An 11,586-nucleotide genomic window follows, 5' to 3' on the forward strand; every position below is an offset into this window, starting at 1 on the left:
ATATCTGCTGAACTAAACTCCGTACTGGTAACAGGAAAGGCATCTGGCCATTCAAACACTCTGCAAGCTCCAGTTGCCCAAACTCCACCCTGCAAGGGATTATGGAGTCATTAAATGAAGATGATGATGATGATGAAAGATACCCCTGAGAGCTGATGAAGCCTCCTTGGATGAGGAGCAAAACGCCTTCAAAGAAAAACCAAGCAAGTCCAGTTGCCTCTTGAAAAAGCACCTCTGGGACATACCACTGACTTAGTCACTAGGAGGGAAATTCAGGAGCAATTACCGCCTTGAACCTTCCAAATGCATCTGGAATGACAACCTCCTCTGTCCAAGTTCTTCCTCACCTTCCCCACCATTACAATCCAACAACAGTAACAAAAATGCTCATTAAAAAAAAAAAATCCATATCCAAAGAAACTTGCTTACAGTTAAGATCCTCTCCTTCCATCGTCGATTTGACCTCCGGGTCTGGTTGGGGTTCAGAACTGCCCAGGTTACCATGGCTGGCTTCCTGAATGACCACTGAGGAGTCCATGGCTGATGGGAGATACGGTCCAAGGAAAATATTTCCCCGGCGGAAAACTTTCCAAGCGAACCTACAGAGTCCACTTTTTCTCCATCAATACCGCTAGGAGCCCCCCAAACAGCCTGCACATTGTTAGGGGGCTTCTGCACCAATTCCTTCCCAGCCACAAGCAATTTGGTTTAGTTCCAGCCCACTTGACGGACGACTGAAGAACTTCTGGAAATCATTTAAGAGTCGCTGCAAGGGAAAAGCAAACAATGGTTGGGGTTACATCACAACGCTGAGATAAACAGACACAAACACACACACACACACATACAGGACGACACTCCTTTTTAAAAATAGTTCCTTGTGGGTTTTTTTTTTTTCTTTTCTTTTCCGGAGATCACCTACATCTGCCACATATAATTCTGATCTCACCGAGTGCCAATCCTTACGTAATTGGCACCATCTTAATAATGGGTGGGTGGGAGCTTGTTTGGACTTTCTTCAGCCTGGATGGTAAAACTAAGGAGCTCGGGGAGAGGAAATTCACAAACTAAACATTTCAGGATGACTCAGGGGGGATAAAAATCAATGAAAAAAAATTCCAAAAATTCAGATTTTTATTTTTTTTTAAAACCAAATTGTTTTTTATTTGTATCGAATTTATTTTAACAATAAAAGGAGTAAAAAAAACAATCTATCTAAAGATAGCTTTCTATTTAAGATCCATTAATAATTTAGTTTATTCGGCGTGAAATGGAGCTTTAATTGTGCAGCATGAGGCTGCAGATTCTGCAATATTGGGACGGTCTGCCAGTCAACCGTGGGTCGGAAGGGGGGTCGCTGTGGGGACAGAGATGACGGTGGCTCTTTAAAAATTAGGATTGAAATGGAGTTGATTTTAAATCAAGCCCCCCCCCTTTTTTTAAACTATGGATTGAAATCGTTGATTTAAATCATCGACTTGATTTAAATCAAATCCAACCCTGCAGGATGCGTACGGACCTCTCAGCCACACATGGAATTCATCCAGGTTTTCTTGAAGTGGCTGCCTATGAGTGATGCAGGCTGGATCGGGGCCCTTTCGATCGCTCCTGCGGGGAGTGGAAACAAAAAACTATTTTCACTTCCTAATCGTGTTACCAGTTGCCTTTTATTTTCATCAGGGCAACTGCCAGCCGGACTATTTTATCCCAACAAGCACAGGGGCAGTTTGATTTATAGGACCATGCATTTGTTTACGAGGCTACGGATTTGGCAGAGATTAAAATACCTCTTTTTGCAGATGCGTGCCTTACTAACCGAGGACGGGAAAAGAGGCCTATGGCCTGTTAAGGTTGCTTCATTTTGCGTGAAGAAAGCAAAGAGATAAAGATGACAGGTAGTCCTTAAGCTTCAACGGTTCATTTAGAGACTGTCTCAAGTTACAACGGCACTGAAAAAAGCAAGTTAGGACCATTTTTCACAGTTATGATCATTGCAGATCCCCATGGTCACGTGATCAAAATCCAGATGCTTGGCAACTGACTCATATTTATGATGGTTGCAGCATCCCAGAGTCACTTGATCCCCTTTTGCGACCTTCTGACAAGCAAAGTTGGTGGAGAAGCTACTTAACAATCGGGTTACCCACTAAACACCTGCAGGGATTCACTTAACAAATATTGTTCACTTAACAAATGTCAAGAAAGGTTGTAAAATGGGGCAAACCTCACTTGACAAATGTCTTGCTTAGCGACATAAATGTTGGGCTCCGTTGAGGTCTTAAGTCGAGGACTACTTGTATAGAAGAATCCTGCCAAAGAAGGACTAAGAACCTCAGAATCAACTCACATACAATTAATTCTAGAGCCAAAATCAAGGTAAAGGGGACTACCTAGAACAGTATAGGTAGGGTAAATTATAGATTTTCCTTACTCAAAATGCAGAAAGCAACTAGCAATGGCTGTCTTTAAATGGGGCACTTAAGAGGAGAAGATTTTTGTGGGACCTTATTGAAGATCTCAAGAAGTTCCATGTTTACTGGCCAACCTAAAATATCTCTTAGAAATGTGTTAGAAAGACATTCAAGTCCTCTCCTTCATGTCATTTAGAACAGGGGTCCCCAACCGCCGGTCCGCGGACCGGTACCGGGCCGCGGAACAAGCCTTACCGGCCGCTGGTTGCTGGCGCCGCCATCTTTTTGGTAAAAAAGCAATTTTTCGTCAAAAAGATGGCGGCGCCAGCCTGGTGAGCTTTTCGGGTAGAAAGCCATTTCTACCCGAAAAAGCTCACCAGAGCGCTGGCGCGCTGATTTGACGAAAATCACTTCCGTGATGTCACCGGAAGTGATTTTCGTCAAAAAGATGGCGGCGCCAGCTGACGCCGGAACCGGGCGCGGCGCCCAGCTGACGCCGGAACCGGGCGCAGCGCCGAAAAGGTTGGGGATCCCTGATTTAGAAAACAGTTTTAGATGCTCAAGATTTCAAGCCTTGATGTCCATCTTGGAAGAGGTGACTTCTCTTGGCAGGCGGGCTTTAGAACATAGAACGTAAAATAAACAGAGTTGGAAGGGACCTTGGAGGTCTTCTAGTCCAACCCTCTGCTGGAGCAGGAGACCCTATATCCATTTCAGATAAATAATTGTCCAATCTCTTCTTATGAACCTGCAGTATGGGAGCATTCACAACTTCTGGAGGCAAGAAGCTTTAATTTAACACCACTTGCTGGGATGGAAGAAGGGAAAGGACGGTGTATCCAAGCCCATGTTCCTTGGGAAAGGAGCGGGGTCAAAGCCATTGGCACACTCAACCTCCCCTTTTGGGGTCAGATTGCCAGCCTCTGTTCACAACACCAGTCTCTGACAAATGCTTCACAACAGTGACTTTTAACCTCTATGGATGACCTCACTAGTTGTGTTCAATCCACCCATCCATTAAAACAACCACCAGTTTCAGAGTCCTTGACCACACATCACACCTATCCAGGTATATAGTCCATAAATGAACTTCAAAGATGTACACACATCAAACCTTACACTTACCTGGTCTTTATAGTATGGTCCATCAAGCAACTTCATACATGTACACACCTATGCACACACCCCCACATCAAACCTTAAATCTTCCCAAGTTTATTTAATCCATAAACCAACTTTATATACACACACACACACACCCTACATTACACCAACCTGACTCTATATAATCCATAAATCAACTTCACAATGATGTACACACATACACATCAAACCTTATACTTACCCTGGTCCATGAAGCCGCTTTGTACACTGTTACACACAAATACACACCCACACACACACCTTACATCCCTCCTATTCAAGTCTAAACGGCTCATAAAGCAACTTCATAGATGCACACACAAACAGACAGAGACACAAACACACACACACTGATCAAACCTTCCCACTCCCAGGCCTATACACATACACACAGGCACACACACACACACACATGTACATCCTACATCACACCTACCCAGCTCTATATAGTCCATAAATCAACTTCATACTAATGTACACACACACATCAAACCTTACAGTCCATGAATCAACTTTGTACATGGATACACACAAATACACCCACACCCACAAGTTGCCCTCTACATCACTCCCATCAAGCAACTTCATAATGTAGATGCATACACAGACAGACAGACAGATAGGCAAGCAAGCACACACACACACACACACACACCCCACATCAAACCTTTAAACCTTCCAGGGTCTATAAAACCCATAAACCAACTTCATAGAAACACACACAAAACCCTATTCTCCACTTCACACCTACCCAGCTCTACAGAGCCCATAAAGCCCTTGTCCTACAACGCAACCTACAAAGCACACAAACACACACACAACCCAACCCCCACAAGGGAAGGACCCAGACAGATTCTCTCACACACACCCAGAGACACGCGTGTGTGTTGCAAAACACGTGTGCAGGCCATCCCCACCTACCCCCCATGGCCAGAGACAGCCCCCCCTCCAGTCTCCCCAGACAGGGAGGCGTTATTTCGAAGTGTGTGTGTGTGTGTGTGTGTGTTTGCACAAGGGTGTGACTTTTATACACACAGACACACACACATACAGCCCCCTTCCCAGCCCTGCAGGCCCCACAGCCCCCGCTCCCTCTATTCCCAAGTCCGGCCCGGCCCTTCGCCCCGCTGACCTGCCCGGCTCGGCTCGGCCCGAGGCGCCCTTCCTCCTCCGAGACGTGGCGCCGGAGTCAGGCGGGGCGCAGGCGGGGCGACGCCGCCCCCTTCCCCGCCGGACGGCCTCCCCTTCCTCCTCCTCCTGCTCCGCCCACAGCCCGCCCGGAGGCGCCTCGGGACGCTCCGCGGCCGCACCGACGACCTGCCTGGATATCGGGGAAAACCAGCGTCGGGGGGGAGGGGGGGGCCCGAATGGAGACCGGAACGGAAGGAGCGGGGCGCTTTTTCCTCCCGAGCGTCGGATGGGTTTTGGCGATGGAACTTCCGGGAAGGAGGAGAGGGGGGAGAGAGAGAAGGAAGAAAGGAGGAGCGAGGGGGGATGACGCGCCCTCGCCCCGCCTTCTGAGTTTGCCCCGCCTCCGCTTCCTCTCCGCCTCCGGGAAGGTTTAGCTTAGTCTTTCCCCAACGGGGCGCCCTCTGGTGGCTGAGTTCTTTTTGGCTGCCGCGCAGGGAGCGTTGCAAAGAGGGTTTGGGGTCTCCGTTGTCCCCCTCCCACAGCAAATCTCGGGGCGCCAGGTTGGGGAAGCTGCTTTCAGGACGGAGCGATGGAGCAGCAGCCTTTTTGGAAGTTGTATATACAAGCATACATGCACGCACACACACACACGTGCAATATAAATACACATACACACGGGGACACACACTTATATGCATGAGTACGCCTATGTGCATATGGCACACAGAGATATACACAAAATATACACATGAATACATGTACAGTTTAACATGCCCATAAACACATTTATACTTATACATATGGAAATACATACAGACACAGAGAGAGGGAGGGACAGAGATATACGTAGATAGATCATAGTTGATAGACAAATAGATATGGATGGACGGACAGACAGACAGATAGAGAGGTGAATGACAGAAAGTTAAAGACGGGTGGGTGGGTCGGTGGGTGGATGGATGGATGGATGGATAGATAGAGTAGATAGAGTGATAGAATGATGGAGATAAGAGAGGGGAAGGGAAAGGATGGATGGAGGATGGATAGAGAGATAATAGAGATAGATAAGTAGATAATAGATATTTACACATATATATGTATGCACACAGATATACACAAAATATACACATGAATACATGTACAGTTTAACATGCACATAAACACATTTTTACTTATACATATGCAAATACATATGCATATACATATACATACAGACACACACAGAGAGAGGGACAGAGATATACGTAGATAGATCATAGTTGATAGACAAATAGGTATGGATGGACGGACAGACAGACAGAGGTGAATGACAGAAAGTTAAAGACAGATGGGTGGGTGGGTGGGTGAATGGATGGATGGATGGAGGGAGGGATAGATAGAGTAGATATAGAGTGATAGAATGATGGAGATTAGAGAGGGGAAGGGAAAGGATGGATGGAGGATGGATAGATAGATGATAGAGATAGATAAGTAGATGATAGATATTTACACACACATATATATGTATGCACACAGATATACACAAATACACAGAAACGTAGTTTATACACACCTATATTTTTATTTATTTATTTTATTTGTTTGTCAAGCATGTATGAGAAAACAATATAAGTATGAACATAACATATAAACATAAGTATAAATTGGTATACATACATACTGTACATAATAAATGAATACGAATAAATGGGGACAGTAGGACAGTTATACACACACACACACACACACATATATACACAAACATATGCACAGATAAGTGCACAGTTATACGTAGACACACACACACAGAGATACATATATATAAAGAGCCACAAACACACACCTTCCTTTTTTTCAAAACAATTTTTTAAAAAACAACCAAACCTGATGATATATAGAACCTTGTCCACTAGAGGGCACTGTTCTTTTCCTTTGAAATGAGTTGCGAGATTTGTCTCTCCATAATAAGTTAGTATTGGAGATGCTCAAGACTCTTTATTTTTATTTATTTTTTATTTTTTTTGTCAATTGCTTACAAGATAATAGGTATAAGTAAAAACATAGTTATGAATTCATTGATACATATAAGAAAAATAAAAGAAACAATAGGACAGGGACGGTAGGCACGTTGGTGCGCTTATGCACGCCCCCTACAGACCTCTTAGGAAAGGGGTGAGGTCAATAGTAGACAGTCTAAGGTTAAAGTTTTTGGGGTTTGGGGAAGAAACCACAGAGTCAGGTAGAGTATTCCAGACATTGACCATTCTGTTGCTGAAGTCGTATTTCCTGCAATCAAGTTTGGTGCGGTTTACCTTGAGTTTGTATCTATTGTTTGCTCTTGAGGAATGCATTTTTTAAAAAGGGAATAAAGCCAAAAACACTTGGAGAAAAAGCAAGATTTTTGAAGGTATCCAGAATGTACCTCTTCTCAGCCTTAAAACTGCCTTCTTTTTCTTCTCCCTCAATTTCAAGAAACTTATAATGGGGCGAATGAAGCTGTCGAAGGCATTAAGGTCTGTCTTCTGGAGAGTTTTCAAGGTATCTTCTACACCGGGTGGTCAAATTTATGACCTGATTCATGGGTGCTTTGCCTATTGTAGGAGTCTGGACAATTCTAGGAGTTACCGAGATATTGTAAGGCCACCCAATGTTTTTACTCCATCCTTGCTTCAAGGTTAAGCCGTTTGGAACAGCTGGAGACATATATCTGCAAATGCTTCTACTTCTCCTTGCAGGAATTTGTGGAATTTCCTCAACTATGTAAGCATCTGTGCACCCACATATTTGAGACTTGGTGGGAGAGGATGAATCTGTCCCACAAAATGGAGGAGGCAACTTTGGAGGACTAAACACTTTGGTACTTTAAACATTGGTTGGTAGAACAATTAATCACCAATTATTATTTTCTTTTTAAACCACAATTTTACTCTTTCAGGTCACCTGTGTTCTGGAAAGACGAGTGGAATAAAAGAACAAAGGCTCGCCTCCAGAAGAAGCTGAGGATGTTCTAACCCTGGAAGTTTTTAAAAAGAGATTGGACAATCATTTGTCTGAAATGAAAACAGGGTTTTCCTGCCTGAGCAGGAGGGTTGGATTAGATGACCTCTTAAGGTCCCTTCTAACTCCTATTCTGTATTTCTGCAATCCTGGGATAAGTGGCTATAGAACTGATCTGGTTCTGCTGAAGGTTGTCAATCAAGAACTGTTTTTATTAGGTATAATAACAGAAAAATTGGATAAGAAAAGTATGTATTTAATATTACATGTTATAATATTCGCGTAACATTGAAAAAATGAAGAAACACAGTGAGACGAAGAGATAATTAAGAAGATACTAACCAGGCACTAAAAATCTCCACAGACCGTTCTCATGCTGGACATTCCTATTTCGATCTGTTACCATCAGGGAGGCGTTATAGGTGTCTTAAAATGGGGACTAATAGATTGAGAAACAGTTTCTTTTCCAAGACAGTAATTGTCTTGAATCAAACAGTGCATTTGTGATCTAGTCCTATTATTATAATTATTTTTAATTTTTAAAACTTTGTAGTGTGATTGTGATGTGGTGTTTGGGTCACTGTGCTGGAGTAGCTTTCAAATTTCATTGTATTCATGGAATGCAATGACAATAAAGGTATTCTATTCTATTCTATTCTATTCTACTGTGCAGAAATGGATAGACTGACATGGAAAATTAAGTAGAAAGAAGACACAGAATACTATCAAACATGGGATTTATTTTACCAATGGTTGGGAAAAATGGGGTGGAGTTTAAGAATATAATCAGAATTGTTAAACAAATTAAATACCCAGACAACACGATGTTTATTAAGCACTAAGAAATGTAATTAATACAAAAATCAATTATTATTATTTTTAAAAAAGATCTTTGCAAGGATGGCCCTGTAGGTTGCATCGTACAGATAGTCTTCAACTTACAACCAGAACTGAGCCCAAAATGTATGTTGCTAAGTGAGTTATTCTATTATTCTGCTTGAGAGCTGCTAATGAGATGTATTCCACTCCCATGTCTTCCAAATTAGTCCATAAGCAGACGCTTTCTTTTTCTTGGCATCCCTTAAAAACCACAACAAAACTGGAAGCATTTGCAAGAAGAGGGAAATCCTGGGTTTGGGAGCTGCTTAAGCCGAGATACAAAGGACACAGATTGGATCGGTGGAAGCTGTCCGAATGCCTCACCTTTGGCACTGCAAAGTGGGGTCTGTTTTCAAGGAACACCAGAAAATGTCCTGCAATTACATTTTAAGAAGAGACTGGACAACCGTTTGTCTGAAACAGTTTCCTGCTTGAGGGGTCAGACTAGAAGACCTCCAAAGTCTTTTCCAACTCTGTTATTCTGCTAAACCCCTGGGAAGGTTTTCAGATCCAAAGAAGGCCAGTTTTTGCTTTTTTTTTTTTTAGAAAAACATCCTCTCTCTGTTAATTGTTCTGGACTCACCAGGATATTCCAATCAAATTATGAGCTTGTCACCCGAAAGATGTCAAAATGTTTTCTCTGAAATGTTGCTTTGGAGGATTAAGGCATTGAAAGCATGGAGTGGCCCCTTCTCGTGATGCGTCCTTTCAAAATTCCAGCTCAAGCCTCCATTTCTTTTCCTCTCCTGATCGCAAGAATGACTACCATCTGTCAGAAATGGTGTAGTAGGGTCTCCTGATAACAGATAACAGATAATCAGAGTTGGTAAGGACCTTGTAGGTCATCTAGTCCAACTCCTGCCCAAGCAGGAGACCCTACTACACCATTTCTGACAAATGGCAGTCCAGTCTCTTCTTGAAAGTCTCAAGTGATGATGCTCCCACAACTTCCGAGGGCAACTTCTGTTCCATTCGTTGATTGTTCTCACTGTCAGAAAATTCCTCCTTATTTCCAGTTTGAATCTCTCCTTGGTCAGTTTCCATCCGTTATTCCTTGTCTGGCCTTCGGGTGCTTTGGAGAATAGCTTGACCCCCTTCCTCCTTTCTGTGGCAGCCCCTCAAATACTGGAAGACTGCTATCCTGTCTCCCCTGCTCCTTCTCTTCACTAGACTAGCCAAGCCCAGTTCCTGTACCGTCCTGCTTGGGCAGGGGGTTGGACTAGATGACCTACAAGGTCCCTTCCAATTCGGTTCATCTCTCTCTTAAGACTGAATGTTGACACAAGAGAGGGTCCCCAGGAAAACTCAGAAAGTCACCCAGGACTCTTGGTTCAAGAGTCTCGGAAAAAGTCTGCAGTTTCCTAAAAGCCACAACCAAGCAACGGTGTTGTGTAGGAGAGGCCAGCATTTTCTGCCCACTAAGATTTTAAGCAGCTTGTGGGGACAACAGTGTTGTAATGACGAGGCAGTCGGGTTGTTTGATCATGAACAACTGAATCATGATGATCTTTATTGGAGTCTAGTCTTGCATTTATACACATTTTTAGTTATCCTCCATCATTGGTTAACTTTGGTTACTGCTTAACTTTCGTTACTGTTTAGCACAGTAATTAATACAATTAATTATCTCTAGTTAAAGTCTAACATATGTTTACTTCCTCTCTCTAATCCTCCTTTAGATTAGTGACTTTGTTTGCCTGAGTTGTATTTTTTATCTGAGGTTTGCCATCCGAGATTGGAACATTCCTGCAATTACAACTCTACACCAGTGATCCCCAACCTTTTACGCCGCAGCCGGTACCGCATCAGCTGGCGCGCGCCGGTACCGGATCAGCTATTTTTTGATGAAAAGTGCTCCGTGACCTCACCGGAAGCACTTTTTCATCAAAAAGATGGCGCTAGCTTCGTGAGCTTCCGGAGAAATGGCTTTTACCCGGAAAAGCTCACGAGGGCGCTATCTTTTGATGAAAATGCCCGTGAGCTTTCTACCCGAAAAGCTCACCGAAGCACTTTTCATCAAAAAGATGGCGCGCCAGCAAGCCAGGCCTGATAGGAGTTGTTCCACAGACCGGTACCGTCCGCGACGTGGTTGGGGACCCCTGCTCTACACAACAGGACCCCACACTCACTAGCACTGATGATGTCACGTAGTTGGGTAATGAAATGTCTGCAAGGAAACAACCGAGCTCAGAGAGCACCAAGGACTTCACAGCTCTCCTCTTCTTCCTTCCTTTCCTCCTCTTCCTCCTCCTCCCTCTCTTCTAGCCCCGATGATGTGACCCAGTTGGGTAATAAAACATCTGCAAGAAAACAACCAAGCTACCCCATAGTTCTCCTCCTCCTCCAACTTCCCTCTCTTCTAACACTGATGATGTGATCTAGTTGGGTCATGAAACGTCTGCAAGAAAACAACCAAGCTCAGAGAGCACTAAGGATGCCACAGTTTTTCTCCACAATGTCCACTCCCTTCTAGTACTGATGATGTTCCCTAGTTGGGTAATGAACCATCCGCAAGAAAACCACCAAGCTCAGACAGCACCAAGGACCCTGAGCCGCAACTGTTCTCCTTTACGAGCATAGATGAATCCCAGGATTAATATCATACCAACAACAAGAAGTAACTCTGAGTAACAGAGCTTCTCTCCTGTTGGAAGAAGGCCAATCATTTTCCTGGACTTGAACTTGGTTCAACCACCACGGAGTCAACTAACTCCCACAACACTGTCAAATGACTTAGCAAGACTGTATTACTATTCTTCTTCTCATCCTTCCTGTTACCTATTTCTTCCAGTGTTGCTTGTATCTTTACACTTTATATTGTTTTATTTGTTTTCCTAGTATGTTTTGATTGCATATTAGTAGCCTATGTATGATCTGATTGCTGATTAGTAACCTGTGACCGTCACTAAGTGTTGTACTTTATGATTCTTGATGAACGTATTTTATTTTTTTCTTTAGGTACACCGAGAGCATGTGCACCAAAGATAAATTCCTTGTGTGTCCAATCACACTTGGCCAATAAAGAATTTTATTCTATTCTATTCTT

At 43.5% G+C, this 11,586-nt stretch overlaps 1 protein-coding gene across 3 annotated transcripts in view; it reads right to left on the reverse strand.

Annotated features, from left to right (window-relative positions):
* GOLGA3 (golgin A3) overlaps positions 1-770 on the reverse strand; it is a 38,861-nt gene extending 38,091 nt beyond the window's left edge. For all 3 annotated transcript variants that reach the window (XM_087942862.1, XM_087942861.1, XM_087942860.1), the window contains exon 1: positions 430-770. In XM_087942862.1, the coding sequence (XP_087798988.1) occupies positions 430-538 (109 nt within the window). In that variant the 5' untranslated portion in view covers positions 539-770. The remainder of the gene's footprint in view (positions 1-429) is intronic.
* Between the last annotated feature and the right edge of the window lie 10,816 nt (positions 771-11,586).

The sequence above is a fragment of the Notechis scutatus genome, chromosome 13 (assembly GCF_049901735.1).
Source record: "Notechis scutatus isolate UNSWTSFEM ecotype Mainland chromosome 13, rNotScu1.2, whole genome shotgun sequence".
NCBI classification, from domain to species: Eukaryota; Metazoa; Chordata; class Lepidosauria; order Squamata; family Elapidae; genus Notechis; species Notechis scutatus.